The sequence below is a fragment of the Nanorana parkeri genome, unplaced genomic scaffold (assembly GCF_000935625.1).
Source record: "Nanorana parkeri isolate BGI_ZX_2015 unplaced genomic scaffold, ASM93562v1 scaffold736, whole genome shotgun sequence".
In the NCBI taxonomy this organism is placed as follows: Eukaryota; Metazoa; Chordata; class Amphibia; order Anura; family Dicroglossidae; genus Nanorana; species Nanorana parkeri.
Genome location: NW_017307004.1, coordinates 413,114 through 430,236, shown reverse-complemented (window position 1 = coordinate 430,236; position 17,123 = coordinate 413,114). Strand labels below are relative to the sequence as shown.

The following is a 17,123-nucleotide window of genomic DNA, read 5'->3' as shown; positions in this document are numbered from 1 at the left end:
TCCTGTTGGTGGGGAGGAAACAAAAAAAAAAAAAAAAAAAAAAACAGGAGGTGGGTTTGTAGGAGCGTCTTTTTTTGTATCTAATGTGGATGATGCGTTTCCTGTTCAGGCGGGCAGAACCCTCTCTCTCTCATTGGCTGTCCTGGAAGATGACTGGGGAAAGAAGTTTTACACACATATCAGGGGTGCTGGATTTCTATTACCCAACGCCTGGGACATACAGTTCCGGGCGCCAGGCAGGTGTTTTCTGCCTTTAGCCCTGCTGTGGCCAAGCAGGGTTAATTATAGAGCAGGGGAGCCACTGCTCGTTTTTTTTCTGGGTGATCAGCGAGACAGGAGCACTGTACTGACAGCACATCCTGTCTCAGCCATCACAAGCCGGGATGTACAGAAGATGGCGCTCAATCTTCTGTTCTGGGGGACAGGCTACATCAACAGAACCTGTCACCTCCAAACGCCATCACATAGGGGCTTGTTATCCCCTATGTGATAGCAATAAAGTTAACTAAAAAAATACATTTAAAAAAACCCGCCACCCTCGCCATCTGCATGTGAATAAAAGCATGCGTAGGCCAGTGTGTGTGCGCGAGTACTGCCCACATTACCACAATATGGCACAAAGCGGAGTCGGGCAACAGCGTTCAACATGCACAATGTGCATTAAAGGGTAAGGTCACTTTCACAAGTAATTTAGGAAAATGGAATTAGCCGCTCAAATCTGGCTCCCTCTCCCCCCACACTATACTTACCTTCCGCCAGTACTGGTGTACCATCTGAACCCCATACTGCTGTCCAGCGCAGCGCTATGGATTTCAAATTTTCCACACAATTGGTAGCACTCGGTCAATGCGGTCAAGTGACGGTGCTGACGAATGAGAAGCACTACTGTGCATGCATTGCATGACATCTGTGAAAAGGAGGTCAACATGGTTCCTAGAGTTATATTCTAGAACAGGTGTGAGGGGTTTCCTAGCAATTACAACATTATATTTGCTCAGTCACATGACAATTCTGTAGCAAAATGGCAGCAAGCGAGCTCCCCTATATTTCATTTCCTAAAGTAAATAAAGTGGCAGTACACTCCCAAGAGCCTAGAACCAAAAAAGCACATTTGCGGCCCTAGAAAATAAAAAAATCATCATAGAGAGCCTCTAGCCGAGGGGTAGGCAACCTTGGCTCTCCAGCTGTGCTGAAACTACAAATCCCATAAGGCAATGCAAGACACAGGCATAACTCCCAGAGGCAGAAGCACGATGGGATTTGTAGTTTCAGCACAGCTGGAGAGCCAAGGTTGCCTACCCCTGCTCTAGCCTATGGTTTATCAGCACATCTGTAGGATGTTCAGCTGTCTTAGTTGCACAACAGGCAGTCCCAAAAGACAGAAAGAATTTGGTCACTTGGGAACTCAAAATAAACCAGATCATATGATAAAATTTGCGGTCTTAGCCTAGCACTATGCTGTATACCCAGCAATTTGCTTTGTCAATAGAGGACAACTAACACTGAGCAACTTGTTACGGTGAACAGAGAAAACTGCCTTCTTCATATGATGAGAAAATCAATTTGATTAGCATGCAATCCTTACATAGATTAAACACAAAAATTGAGGACTTTGACATTTTTATTTCTTTGTTTCCTTTTTGGCATATGGCAAGTTATACTGCAGTGCAGCTTCAATGAATACTTACTTGTTTTTCTGCTGTACTGGGTAATGCCTGCTCAACAGTTGAAAAGCAATTTGAAAGTTTCCACAGCCAGGGCTCAGCATTTTTGTCTTGCTCCTGAAGCCATCCAACAGTCTTATTACACAGGTTTCCTTTCTCCTTCCCTTCCATCATATAGCCATGTGCAGCACTTCAGCAACCTACAGCACCTCTTCTCTTTCATCATTCCTTCCTTTTGGGGGTGAGGGGGGAAAAAAAAAAAAAAAAGTCATAAAAATAGCAAAAAAACAATCAATAAGAAGGTAAGAAAGAACAGTTGGGTCCAATAACGGATAAGGGGAGTTTGATTACAACGGACAGGGGGGGAAGGCTGAAGTATTAAATACATTCTTCACAGTATTTACTAGGGAAAGAGGCGAGTTTGATGAACACAATAGGAATCCATGTAGTACTGGGAGGACAATACCACTGTGGTTGACGGAAGCTAGGGTGTGCCAGACTAGAAAAAAACTAAATGTGAATAAATCCCCGGAAACCACATAACTGGCACCCACAGGTACTTAAAGAGCCAAGTATGATAATAGCGTAGCCATTGTTCTTAATTTTTAAATGGAACCCGTCGCCCCAGGCAGATGCACGGTTTCCCGCCACAATACCGCCCGTGCAATCGTGGACAATCTCACATATAGTTTAATAATTTGTATGGAGATTGTAGTCCCATCATGGGACTTTAATGCATTTTTACGATCTAACTCCTGAGTTTAGGGTCACTTTAATGAATTTCAAAACATTTAACTTTTAAAGTAACATTAAAAAGACCTTTTGCCCCCTTTCACAAAAAAAAAACAAAAAAAAAAACACATAAGCATGCAGCTCTGCATTCGGATTTAAAAACATTAGTCATTAAACTTGTTTTTCATTTATTTAAAAAAAATAGGAGTTAATCTACTTTCTGGTCCAGTTCTGGCACAAATAAGGTCTCCCCTGAGATGATGCGCATGGTCATATGACATAGGGACATGTGCCAAAGTTCCAGGATGTAAAGGGAGAGCTAGGAACCTGCCCTTAGTTAACATGGCCACTGTCAGAAGACTGGCGACGAAATAGAGAAATAAAGTAAAAACTACAAAGCTGGTGATTATCTAGATTGGCGTTTGTAGATTGTCATTACTAAAAAAAAAAAAAAGGTGTGTGTTATTTTAAAGAGCTATGGGTAAGGTTTCTCTAAACCCTTGTTTTGGCTGTTTTTTGAAATCAGCACTGTATATGGCAATTATTTTTTTTAAAAGGAGAACTATGGGGTGAGTAAATTACACTCATCCCCATAGTTAGAGCCGACATGCGACACTGAAACAGTCAGACATCGGCTCTATTGATCGCGAAGTGAGCAAAAACATACCGCCACTTGCTCACTTCCTGATCATCTCCCTGCAGAGAGCGGCGACTATCAGTCACAGCTCCCCCAAGGGATTCCCCCCCATCTCCGATTCTCCAGCACTGACTGGAGGGAAGGACGGGCAAGGGGCGGGCACAGATAGCTCTGCCTCTAGATAGGCACAGCCCACGGTCAGCCAGCCAGCGGAGTGTATGCCAACCATATTGTGTCACTCAGCATATAGTGGACAATAGCCCCCTATAAACTGAGTTTTGGGTCATGGGAGGACATTAGTATATGTCTTCCTGTGACCCTAAAGAGAACTAGGGGGGGACGTTACCCCCATAGTTCTTTTAATGAGCTTTTATTTATACCTTTTAATTAATTTCCAACAGCTTCCATACTGCAACCCCCTTCCCGTATGTTTAAGGGCGTCTCCTGTGCCTAGCAGGTTGTAAAGGAGACACACGTGCATGCTAGCTCCCATCCACTGACACCTAGCGCTCGGCAAGCCACGCACTCTTCCCCACCTCCTCACAGTAATTTGACAGACAAGTGCAGCAGCCCATTGCTGTCCTGCCCTCAGTCGCCTCGGGATCTCGCCCCTCAACACGGAACTTCGGAAAAACAGATCAGATGGCCCGGGAGCCTATTCAGATAGCAGGGTGTTTACCTTGGAGAACTATGGGGTCAGGGCTTTTCCCCATAGTTCTCCTTAGAGTAACGGGAGGACACAAACTAGCGTCCTCCCGTTAACCTAAGCTCAGTATACCGCGAGCTACAGCTCGCGGTATACTGAGACGCCGGAACGGATCCCGACATCGAGATCCGCCCAGCAGCGTGAGTGGCAGCTGGCTCTGCCTATCTAGAGGCAGAGCCAGCTGTAAACGCACCCTCCCCAGTCCGTTCCGCCAGCCAGCGCTGGCGTATCGGAGCGGGGAGGGGGAATCCAGCCCCTCCCCTGTCACGGCAGAGAGCCGTGACAGGATCGAGAGGTGAGCGAACGCCGTTATATGTTCGCTCACCTCCCGATCTACTGAGTTGACCTGTGACAGTCTCATTGTCACAGGTCGGTTAGAACTATGAGGTGAGTGAAAAGCACTCACCTCATAGTTCTCCTTTAATGCAGAGGATGTATTAAGGTAAAAAAAAAATAACTAACCTTTAGTACCATTTTAAAAAGGTATGCCAACTGTCAAGGTTGCCAATGTGCCGATTTCAGCTCTCATCCAAACTTTCAAGCCCTTTAATTGCTGGTGTCATAGCTCATCACATGTGCAGCACCATGGCAACTGCAATGCAAATAGAGGCCAAGATGGCACTTTCCTTGGCTGCAAAAGATACAAGGGTGTAGTTCTGCTTTAAGTGTAAACCAGCTTGAATTTTTGGCACAAGAAGGTAGGCACCATTTACAGCAGACATGAGCTTAGAAAAAATAAATATATTTGGCCAGCTGTAAAGCCACCCAATCACTTCTATATGCCAGCTAGCAGCACTTCTACCCATCACTTGCATAGAGCCAGCTCCTATACAATACATTAACACAAAAGCAATTTCTATTTACAAAGTCTTTTATTCGTTTTTTTCAAAAAAACTATCAATTATACCATTACACATACATGTTTCATTCAATCATTTTGGTGTCCACCAGATCTGAAGTAGTTCTCCCAATATTTTAGTCTATTCATCTCCAAAACTATTTCAAACATATAATGTAATAAAACCACCCCAAAAAGGTAACATCCGAAATACTCTAATTAGAGGTCTGCACCCATCGATGACGATGGAGATTCCAACTATTTAATCGAGTTTCATAAGTGCTCCTACTCATTCATTTTATTGATACATATACTTGATAATTAATTGTGACAAACTACATTTCCGTACAACCTTCACCCAAATTCTAACTATATAAAAAACTGACACATAAATATTATCTTATTATAATACCAAAAATAATTCATTCCGTGTGGCCATAATCCATTGACCCTACGTGATAGCACCAACATCCTTTTTCAGTGATCCTAGTAAAAAAGGTGTTCTCATTTTATTAAATCACCATTGAGATAGTGCCTACCCTTAACCTCAATGGCTTTAACATTGTGAAAAAGCAGTTCAAGATCCCTCAATAAGCTCTCCTATTGAAGGATTGACGCAATTCTTTCCGCGTGACTATATCCCAAGCCCCTAGTGAAATAGACCTTATGGCCTAGTCAATTACTAGAATTATATCCTTGTGCAATAACCCCTACTCTTCAATGGATAATTAATATGAACAGTGCAAAAAACTTTTTTTTTTTTTAACACAAAAGCAATTTCTAGTGCAAAGCTATAGATCATGGATTCAGCTGCAAAACAAGTACTAAGTCATGGGCTCTCTATCCCCAAGCTGTTTGGGCTAAGACATTAGGCGTCTTTTGGATCACTGTCGTCTCCCTAAAGAGTATTTTTTACCTGCATAGTGCTATCACATAGATTTCTGAAAAACTCCCTTATGATAGTAAAGTTAAGGAAAAAATACATACAAGTCTACCTCAGGGTGGGACCACTACCTGTAGAACTTCACTGCTAAACACCAAGTCTTATTGCAAGAAAACCTTCACTTACCGGGATAGACTAAGGTAACCTGAATAGACCCAAAAGCCACTATGCAAATTTGTTCCACTGAGGCTCCTGCCTTTCCTTTAATGATTTTACAAAATCTGACAGACTGTGCCTTAACTGAAGAACCTGCAATCCTTTAAAAACAAAAAGATACCCTAGTCTGTTTATATCCATCTGGCAACTTTGATCTAGATGGTCCATTAGCCCCTTTCTGGTTTCATCTTTCGAAGTCCCAAATAGAACCTAGAAGACTGAAGAGGCATCTACCACCAGCTAAAGAATGGAAGTTCTCTACCTTTGGGCTTTAAGGTTATTGCAGAAGGAAAGCATAATAAACTTCCTGGTTTCTATGAAATAAGTGGCCACCTTTAGCCAATACCTAAAGGCCTGGCTCAGTATCACACCGGGAAAAAGAAAAAAGGAGATGCTGAAACATCTAAAAAAGGAGGTACTAGCTGATCAAGAGTATGCCCTGATAGGAAAAAGGTGGAATCCTGTCCCAAGGCTGTGAACTTGAAGGATAATCTGCCTAAGCTACATATAAATGGTATAAGAAGGGGCAGGCAGTGCCTTACAGAAACCCTCAAGGATGACAGTCAACCTGAAGGAGAACCATGGGCAAAAAGATGAACAGCTCCTATGACATAAAAAAAAAAAAAATTGAAATACAGTAATACCTCAGTTCACAAACACTTCTGTTCGCGAACAATTTGGTTCACGAACAGCAAGTTCAGCAAAATTTTGTTTCCGTTCGCGAACTCCACATTGGGTGATGAAAACAGTCATCTTCCCCATTCTGACACGTGGTTGTGGCTTCCTCTAATCGAGATCACAGTCGCAGACAGACTTGTGCACACTTGATGTGAAGCTTTGTGCTTTTTAGCACATACAGTATTATTCAATCCAGCATGGCTCCAAAGAAAGGGCAGAGCAAGCAAGGTGGTAACATGGTCTCATTTCCAGAGGGTTATGCAGCGCAGCAAAAAAGAAAAAAGTGACAGATTTTTCATCATAATTGATGATAAAGTCGTCGTCCCCCCCTCCCCCCCGATGTCCTTATGGAAGGGGACTCTCCCGCCAAAAAAAACCTCCTCCCCACCCACTTCCTGTCCTCCACGCCAGAAGTTGTCTCAAGAAAGGTTAGTGTTCACTATTCATACTGTACTTAGTTTCATATTTTTGTGGTATAAAAAAAAAAAAATACATAAGGATTAACCTTATTTACATTGTACCTTATGGGGAAAATTTGATTCGGTTTACCACCAGAATCGTGGAACGAATGGGGGGAAACCAAAAAAAAAAAAAAAAAGAAAAAGACAACAGGTTTGGGATGAGACCACACGTAGTCACAGGTTACTGTATTGTTGGAACTATGAGAAAAAAATCCTGAACAAAAAGGCCTAAACCAAAAAAAGCATACTAAGAAAAGGAAATCGCCAGTCAAGATCTGGCCTTTGAAGGTACTCAAGTCCAAATTTTGATCCCGATCTGACTGGAGGAAAGACAGAATGTGTTCATTGGGAACTCCCTAGAATGAAATTTCCCTGCATTACACCATGGGAACTACTCCTATGACAAATAGTGGTACACTCTTAACTGAGGAGCATAGAAATAATGGAATCAGGTAAGCCATTTTCCTTTAGGACCCAGCTTGCAGAAATCAAGTTAACAATCCAGCCTGAAAAAAAATGGTCCTTGGAACAAAACATCCAGGCGACCTGGGAGAGCCAATGTAGATTCTGACGAGGTCTAAGTGCTATGTCCGCCTGGACCAGTTTGGTGCATTGAGAATCAACAGAATGTCCTCCATGTCACCCCTGTGAAGCAGATGAGAATGGAGCCTCAGAGGATTAAGGCTAGGTTCACACGTGAGCGTATTTTTTCTGCTCGTTTTTCCATTCAGTGAAACACGCGTTTCACTGGCGGTATGAATTTTCCTTTTTTTCCTTATTTTCTCTATTTAAAAAAAAAAAAATATATATTTTTTTTTTCCACTTTCAAACTTCCCGCCGGCTCCGCCCCCCTGTGACGCAGTCGCTCACAAGGGACGTAACCCGGAAGTCGGCAGCAGCAGGACACAGCGGGGAATCGCGAACAAGGTAAGACCTGTACGCTGTATTCCCGAGTGTGGCTCAGGGTTACCGCTTTGTTGACCCCGATCCACACTCGGGAATACCAATGGTAACGCGCGGAACACCCCAAAGAAGCTCCTGTACTTCTTTGGGCATAGGGCGTTTGTCAGCGCTTTCCTACGCGCTGTAAAACGCCCAGGTGTGAACCAGGCCTTAAGGTGGATCAGGATGAACCTCTCATGGAGAAACCAGAGCATATACTGTAGAGGCTAAAAAAAAGTCCCTGAACATGAAGACATACCTGCTCAATAGTTGTTGAGCCTGTGGGCAAGAAAATCCACCTCCAGAGCGCCTCACCTGGACAGACATCTTGAGCTTGTGGTAGAAACCACTCTAAAAATTCTAGAAATAGACAAAAGGAAGTCCACCTGTTAATCTTTCACAACTGGAATGCGCCCAGTGGACTGGCCTGGAGCGTAAAGTTGCATACTAGTAAGAATCTGGTAAGTTAGGCTGCATACACAATTTCCACTTGCGTTTTTGTGCTCTATATGCAGAGAAAAAAAAAAAGGTCAGGCTAGAGGCCGTGTTTATGCTTCTAGATGTGTTTACATGCTTATGCGTTTAGATGCATCTGATACCAATTCCAGCACAAAATTGTGTCAACATGCACTTCATTTTATCTTTTTACAATTTTTGTAAAGATTTTATTTTTAAAAAGGAGAACTAGGAGGTGAGTGATTTTTTTCACTGAACCTCATAGTTAGAGCCGTCGTGTGACAATGAAACTGTCACGTCGGCTCAATAGATTGGGAAGTGAGCGAACACATAACGTTGCTCGCTCACTTCTCAATCATGCCCCTGCAGAGAGCCGTGACTGTCACTCACGGCTCCCTGCAGGGATTCCCCCCCCCCCCCTCGGATCCTCCAGCACCGACTGGCGGAACGGACGGGGGCGGGTACAGCTGGATCTGCCTCTAGATAGGCAGAGCCAGCTGTCAATCACGCAGCTGGGTGGATCTCGACAGTAATGTTGGGATCCGTCCTGGCTGCGGCAGTCTCAGTATACCATGAGCTGCAGCTCACAATATACTGAGCTTTGGGTCACGGGAGGAAGCTAGTTTATGTCCTCCCGTGACCCTTAGGAGAACTATGGGGGTTAAACACTTACCCCATAGTTCTCCTTAAATAAATTTAAAAAAAAAACACAACACTTGACTGCTGAGGGTTCGGTGAAATATCAGAGGTCTAAAAACAGACCCCCTGAGATGACCCTTTTAAAATAGAAAAATATTGGAGGACACAGTTCTCAATCTCCTTTTCAGCAACCCCAGCATTCAATGAACAGGAAGCTCTCAGTACAGAGGCTTCCTGTTCATTCACAAGCAGGAGACAGGAAGGCTAGGTTCACACCTAGGCGACTCCTCACCGCGCGGTATTGTGCACGATTGACACGCGGTCAGGAGTCACCAAGGTGTGAACCGATCACGCTGTGGGTGGCATTTTTCGAATGGCAGCCCAGTCGCGCAGGGCAGATTGCGCGGTTTCACGCCACGATTCTTCCCGTGCAAGTGAACACGAGCGCAGCAAAAAAACAAAAAAGGGTACCTGTACCTTTTTTTTTAGCGATTGCCACGCGGATGGCACATGAATGGAAAATAGGGCCGCGCAGCAATTGCGGTGTGCGCTAGCACAAGATCGCACATCCTGGGTGTAGTGCAGGTGTGAACCTAGCCTAATATTTACTATCAACCCAGTCATGGACAAGAAGTCTGTACTGAGCTGCTTCCTACTCATTCATAACAGGTACATTGTAACTCATACTATGTCCAGTTATTTACAAATATTCAGTGATTACTGATCGTTGAATGTTTGTATACTGTTCTCCGTGCTGCATCGGCTGTCACAGGAGGTTAAGCCAGCAGTGTGGGAGAAGAGCTCAGTCTATTTCGACACAGGAGGCTGACTCCTCCGTCTCACCGCTGGCTCGGCCTCCTGCGACAGCGGATAGCCATCTCCGCCCCAACACAGCTCTGTCCTGAACGGTCGCAGGAGGTAAGCTCAGCATTCTGACAGCAGCTCACAGCGCTCTCCTCCCCACTGGGCCACCTGAACGTTTCTCTCCTCCATGCTGGGCTGTGTCAGAGGGGACACAGCAGCGCCCCAGCGGGGAGGAGAGAACCTAGCAATGCACCACAATTACAGGCAATTTCAGTGCATTCCTAAAGCATGTGAATGTAGGCTTACTCTTGAAGACTTCTGCTGCTTCCCTGATAGCTGAGCCACTAACAACAAAGACAACCCGAGTGTCAAGTGTATCATTAAGTCCAGAGACTGTGGCTTCTAGGACTCATGTAGCCCAAATTTTAAAAGAGAACTATAGACTAACCTTATATTAGTTCTCTTCAGGGTCACAGGACAATAGGGTTGCAGCCAACGATTATTTTCATAATCGATTAGTCAATTAATCGGGGGGAAAAAAGGCTCCAGTGGTGGACTACTAGTTTCTATTGAGATTGTAGTCCATCACGGAGCCAAGCTTGGCGCGGTGGAAGTAAAAAAAAAAAAGTGTGGTGTGCAATATAGTACATTATACAGTGAGATTTGTAGTCCTCTGTAGCTGGCGTTATTCTGCATTGCGCTGTATATAATGTATTATTGCTGTGATTTGTAGTCCTCTATAGCTGGTGGTATTCTGCAGTGCTCTGTATAATGATTATACGGCGAAATGCAGAATACCAGCAGCTATATAGGAATACAACAAATGCCAGCAATAGTACAACATTATACTATAATGTAATATTGCTGGGATTTGTAGTCCTCTAGCTGGTGGTATTCTCCATTGCGCTGTATAACAATTATACTGAGCAATGCAGATTACCACTGACCAGTTATAGAGGAACTACAAATCCCAGCAATAAAACATTATACAGGCTGCCTAATCTATTATTGCTGGGATTTGGTGTTCCTCTATAGCTGCTGGTGTTCTGCAGTGTGCCGCTGTATTATACAATGCAGAACACCATGCACAATGCAATGCAGAATACCAATGTATAATACAGTGGCACACTGCAGAACACCAGCAGCTATAGAGAAATAACAAATCCCAGCAATAATACATTATACAGGCTGGTTTTTTTGTTGTTTTTTTTTTTAAACAGGAAACATTAAAACAGCTCCCCCTAAACCCGTTTCTGAAACACAACAAATTACCCATTTTTTTAATGAAATATAAAAGATGAGGTTACAACGAGTAAAAGGATACCCAACATGCCCAGGTTACAAATTGCGTGCATCCGTAAAACGGCAAAAAACCCCAGTACCCCAAAAAGTCCACAGAAGATGCTTTAACCCTTTCGCTGCCAAGGACGTATGGCATACGGACCTACAAAAGTGCTTCCAGCTGGCCAGGTCAGTATGCCATACGGACCTGGCATTTACAGTTCTACTATAAGCTGATATCAGCTTATAGTATAACTGTTCAGCAGACTGTCCCCTTTAAATTAATAGCTGTCATCAGCGGCTCAGAAGCCGCTGATGACCGCTATTATCAAAAATACCGGGCGAACCCCCCGGTATTTGTGCAGAGCAAACACCGGAGTGATCGTCTGATCACTCCGGTGTTTGTAAATAACTGGGGACACATAGTACTGTGTCCCCAGTTATGAATGAACAGGCTGCGATCTACATCACAGCCTGTTCATTCAAGAATTTATGAATGGGGACTAGCACTCACTACAGAGGCTCCTCCCCATTCAGAAACTAATGATAGTAAAATATTTTTACTATCATTAGTTTGTGAATGAATGAGAAGCCTCTGTACTGAGGCTTCTCATTCATTGAGTGCTGGGGCTGCAGAAAAAGAAATTGAGGACTTATGTCCTCAATTTCTTTTTCTATTTCAAAAGGGAAATGTCAGGGGTCTATTTAGACCCCAGATATTTCGCCGCAGCCCCCCCAACAGTAAAAAAAATAAAAAAAAAATAAAAAATGTAAAAAATAAAAAATAAAAAAATGTGTACAAAAAAAATTTGCTGGCGACGTACACTGTACGTCGTCAGTCACGAAGGGGTTAATGGTATTGGTGCATCCCTGGTCCAGGTAATACACTGCGAGCGCATCCAGCTTACCACAGAGGATAGTGCCCTGGTGAATACGCAAATTGTACAGTAGAATAAAGACAAAAAAATTAGAGTTAGGTACCTGGTAAACTGTTTCTAGCAACCTTTCCGGGAAAGCATCAGAGAGATAGGCTCCTCCCACCGGAACAGGAAACTCATCACCCACACCTAATAAAAGGATCACATGCCTTGCATCCCTCAGGTAAAATATAAGAACCGAAGGATACGTCAGACCATCATCCATATATGCATATAAATATATTTCAATATAAAAAAAAAAAAAGACTCCAAAAATCGGGCGGGAATCCCTGCTGTCTTGGAAGGTTCCTAGAAACAGAGTTACCTGGTACCCAACTCTAATTTTATGAAAGCTTGATCGTGGTTGACCGTTACATCAACTCTATAGCACTTGACAAGAGCCTGGACCAGGTAGCTCTGATCTGGTGTAGCCCCCGCACTTTGTCCATAAAGAAGCCAAGGCCCTCGAAGAGCGTGCCATAATATGCTCTGGTGGTTTTAAAATTTTGTAGATTGGATTAAATTAGCAATCAAACAAGCTTACGCCTTCCTATAGAGCTTTTAGAAGATTTCAGGCCCTCTTTTATTCTTGAAAAATAGTATGAACAGAATGTACAATTTCCTGATGTTCTTAATCTTGTTCATGTACTCTAACCGACAACGAAAAACGTCAAAGCTGCTTCTTTCTCAAAAAGTATTGGTACAAAAGGAGGGAATTGCCACACCCTGTGTTCTGTGAAACACTGAGACTACTTCAGGTAGGAAAGCCCGGTCTGGCTTTAATACGATTTTGCCCGTAAGAATTGTGCGACAGGGATCCAAAATTGACAAAGCGTACACTTCGCTGACTCTCGTAGCTGAAATAATGGCTACTAGCAAAGCCGTTTTAAAATGTGAGAATTTTAAAGAACATGCCCCAATTCGTTCAGAGTTTCTAGGAAAGCCTGTAGAACTTAATAATTATATCCTCACAGCAGTGACTAACATGTGGCTATAAAAATGCACCAAGTATAAAACTTGGATGATAATACAAAGGCTGAGCGTCATAACTACATCATAACTGGTAAGGCTTTCACCAAAGCAGAACACCGTTATCTTGTAGAAAGTATAGTTACATAACTATACAAAGTATGAACTCAGATGATAATACTGAGCTTCATACTTACACAGCGACCAAAATGCCTTATTGAAACTGTAATCAGTTAACGTGTAGACGACTCAGGTATACAGAAGAACTCAGATGAATCCCATACTGAGATTCCCAACAACATCAGAACCAATGATGCATTACTGAATCGAGTCAAGGTCCTGAAGTGTAGCATTACAAGTGTGGGTAGAAGGATCACAGATAAAATTTATAACCACCTCGTGAATCAATAATGCTTACATTAAGCAGTCAATTGGTTATTCCGGACACAGTATATAAAACACCAATAACGAAAGGTATGCACATATACTGAGATTCACAAATGCCCTCTGAACCTAAGAGGCTTCCACAAAAATAGAAAGTTGGTTGCTTTGGAGGCAGACTAATATGCTCGTACACATGGCATGCACAGATGCTGAAATTCATAACTACTTATGATTCAAAAATGCTTCCACTGAAGCAGAAGATAGTATACAGGGTCCAGAATAACCTAATGGCAATAACTAAGGCATACACCCCACTGAGATACAGAACTGCCCGATGGACAGATGATGCTTCCACTAAAACCATAATGGGGAAAGCATATAAATACCCAACAAGGTATGTATTAGGACTGAGATTCATAAGTAATGAAGCTTTACAAAAAGAAGAAAAATTGGCTGTTTTAGAAGCCGTATAGCATTATACTTAGATACCGATATTCCTCCTGGGCCAAAGATGTTTACACTGAGGCTGCAAATTGATTTTAATTAGAGGCAGTATAGTAATACTGAAAACAAGGTATGCACCCATACTGAGATACATGACCACATGAAGCTCTCTCCAAAGAGAAAACTTGTATATATTGTAGGCAGTATATTAATATGCAACAATACTGAAATTCATAGATCGCATCCTGAACTAATGCTTATACTAAAGCAGTAACTGGTTATTGCGGAGATTACATAGAAATATAAGATACACCAATACATCAGGTATTTACAAATATTGAACCTCGTGACTCATTGCCTACTAAAGAAGTAAATTGGCTATTTCTGAGGCAGCATAGTAATACATGAGGTATGCACAAGTATTGAGATACCCCTTTCCATCATAAGACAATTATGTTTCTACTCCACAGTAATTTAAATATTTACTTCAAGAAACTTTTGGACGATTTCTTAAGGGACCGTAATATACAGGGGTACGGGTACTCCTAGAATGAGATCCTAATAGGTTGGACTTGATGGACTAATGTCTTTATTCAACCTCAAATACTATGTAACTATGTAGTTATTATAGAATACCAATACTCCCGACAGATCCACATGCTTCCACTAACGCGGAAGATTATTAACTTGTGGATAATATAACTATACAAGCGCCTAGAAAATGAAATCAGCTGTAAAAAACACATCGTGAACCCAATTATGCTTTCACCCCACAGGTGATAACCTCCAATGTATGCACCAACAATGTATGCACCTATTGTACAAGAGATGCAGACCAGAGAAAGACTTCTAACACTGAGTCCACTTATGGCCAGGAAGTTATGCCTACAGCTACAACTAGCCCCAGAAATATATTCCTGTATGTGATTCTGTCAGAGATATACAAACATAGCAACCCAGCTAAAGGTGCCCATACACTGCACGATTCTCGTACGAGAATCGCGGGAAATCCCGCAATCGTACGAGAATCATGCAGTGTATGGAAGGCGTGCGACCGTATATCGAGCATGTTGGAAAACCAGCCGAGAATCGTACGATTTTTCGGCTGGATTTTAACATGATCGAGAGATCACCGCCGCCGAACGGGCCGGTGTGTGCACACACGCACACTGCCCGTTCAGCATTGCAGTCATCGGAAGCTGATGATCGCAAGTACAATCTGCCTCTCCAAGATGGGCAGACCGTACGTTTTTTTTTTTTAAAGTACTTTACAACACTTGAAAGACAAAAGTCTTGCGAGGGTTGTAGAGTGTATGGGCACCTTAACACGCTCTCATCCTGGACTGGGAAAGTGCTCCACACCCTGCATTGTATCCAGAGTAATCAGTAAAGACCCCACACCTGTGAGGCAGACACACCTAGGCAGCTACAATCAATGTATCAGCTCCACCTGTGAGCAAACTGAAGATTGGAAGAAACATCTCCACCTGAAAAGGTTAGATGCTATCATACAGGAGACAAGATTTAACACACATACACCCACATCTAGTGAGTAAAAGCGTCAACTAAAATCTTTAATAGGTAATACATATCTTCCCAGGAAGTAAAGTAACCTCCTCCAGCAATTCCCATACCCTGGGACTTTGCATCTGCATGCTTCATCTCTAAAAAGGTGCCCATACACCTGCCGATTATTGTACGATAATTGCGGGAGTGTATGAATGACGTGCGACTGTTTCTACTGTACGGTCGCACGTCTTTTGTCTTAAGAGCAGGCTCGAAAACCCGCCGAAAAACGTACGATTGTTGGCGGGTTTGTGGCCTGCTCGTAAGACAAATGCAGCATGGGCCGATGTGCGCAAGCGCACACTGCCCGTTCAGCATTGCAGTCATCGGGAAGCCTGCACCTCGGGGCGGTGGCTTGCGATGATGGCAAGTACGATCTGCCTGTCCAAGATGGGCAGATTTGGGGGGGCGGCCCCTTCTTCGGGACGCAGAAGCGATCTGGCGACAGGTAAGTCGCCAGGATCGCTTCTGTTGTAAAGCCGACAGTCGGCTCTACAAGTTTAAACAGAGTCCCGGCGGCAAAAGTCGCCGGGAGTCTGTTTAAACAGCCCCGATGCTGGCGACGTACACTGTACGTCGTCAGTCACGAAGGGGTTAATTAGGGCTGAAAGAGCCCTACCCGCCCCAACTCAGGTGAAAGCAATCATAGCCTTCCAGCTTGGGAGCTCACAACAAGCTCATACCAGGTAGTCAATCCTAGTTGCCCCTCTAAAAGGTGGCCATACACTGTACAACCATCGCAAGACCTTAGTTTTGCGATGGTTGTAAAGTGATAAAAAAAAAGTACAATCTGCCCATCTTGGACAGGCAGATCGTACTCTCGATCGCAAGCCCGCCCCCCTGAGGGGCGGGCTTACGATGACTGTAATGAGGGGCAGGGTTACAATGACTGCAAACTGGCCCGTTTGGCAGTTGTCGAACCAGCAGGCCACTAACTCGCCGAGAATCGTACGATTCCTGGCAGGTTTTCTAGCATGCTGGTTAGACGGAAGACGTGCGACCGTACAGTAGAAACGGTTGCACGCCTTCCATACACTGCACGATTCTCGTACGATCGCGGGATTTCCCGCGATTCTCGTATGAGAATCGTGCAGTGTATGGGCACCTTTAAGCTGGCCATACACCTATAGATTATTTGCTGATTTTCTATGGTCAGATGGAAAAAGTGCAACGGATTCTTCCATCTACTTTAAACTGTGTGGATGGAGGAATCTCCTACTGGGCCAAGCTTCAGTATCTTGCTAGTCGCCCCCACTGGCTCTCAAAATACCTGAACAATCTGATTGGATGCAGGCATTGTTTAGGTATTTTGACAGCCAGCAGGGCCAACTAGCAAGATACTGAAGCTTGGCCCAGCGGGAGATTCCTCTATCCACACAATTTACAGTAGATGGAGTAATCTGTGGCACTTTTTCCATCCGACCATAGAACATCTGCAGATAATCTTTAGGTGTATGGCCAGCTTTAGCTTTGCAGCACAGTGCCAGTGTAATTAGAAGTCCAACTTCTGAACATGTTAATTAGTGTATATTAACCAGACCGTCTGCAGCACCATGCAGAGTATTAGCATCAGAGTCTGTCAAAAAATAATGCAGGCCCATATTAAAATATTACAACACAGCGGAGTATTGGAGTGTGGAGTATTCCTCTATAGCTGGTGTTATTGGAGAGGACAGGTATGATGGTGGAAGAGATGGTGGTGGAGTGCAGAGATGGAGAGGACGGGTATGATGGTGGAATGGGGTGCAGGGATGGAGAGGACGGGTATAATAATTTTAATTCAATAATGTAAACAAACCAAAAACACTGAAATGTGTCCAAACAAGGGTGCAAGATCACTAGTCACTGTAATAATAGACACTGCATATTGGTTTAAACATCCCGGGTATGAGGGGGGGGGGGGAAA

At 43.5% G+C, this 17,123-nt stretch overlaps 1 protein-coding gene across 1 annotated transcript in view; it reads right to left on the bottom strand.

Moving 5' to 3' along the window:
• Nucleotides 1-17,123, bottom strand: part of KIAA0430 (KIAA0430 ortholog) — a 144,963-nt gene that overhangs the window by 118,525 nt on the left and 9,315 nt on the right. The window contains exon 2 of the mRNA XM_018564209.1: nt 1,689-1,896. Coding sequence (XP_018419711.1) covers nt 1,689-1,838 — 150 coding nt within the window. The 5' untranslated portion in view covers nt 1,839-1,896. The remainder of the gene's footprint in view (nt 1-1,688; nt 1,897-17,123) is intronic.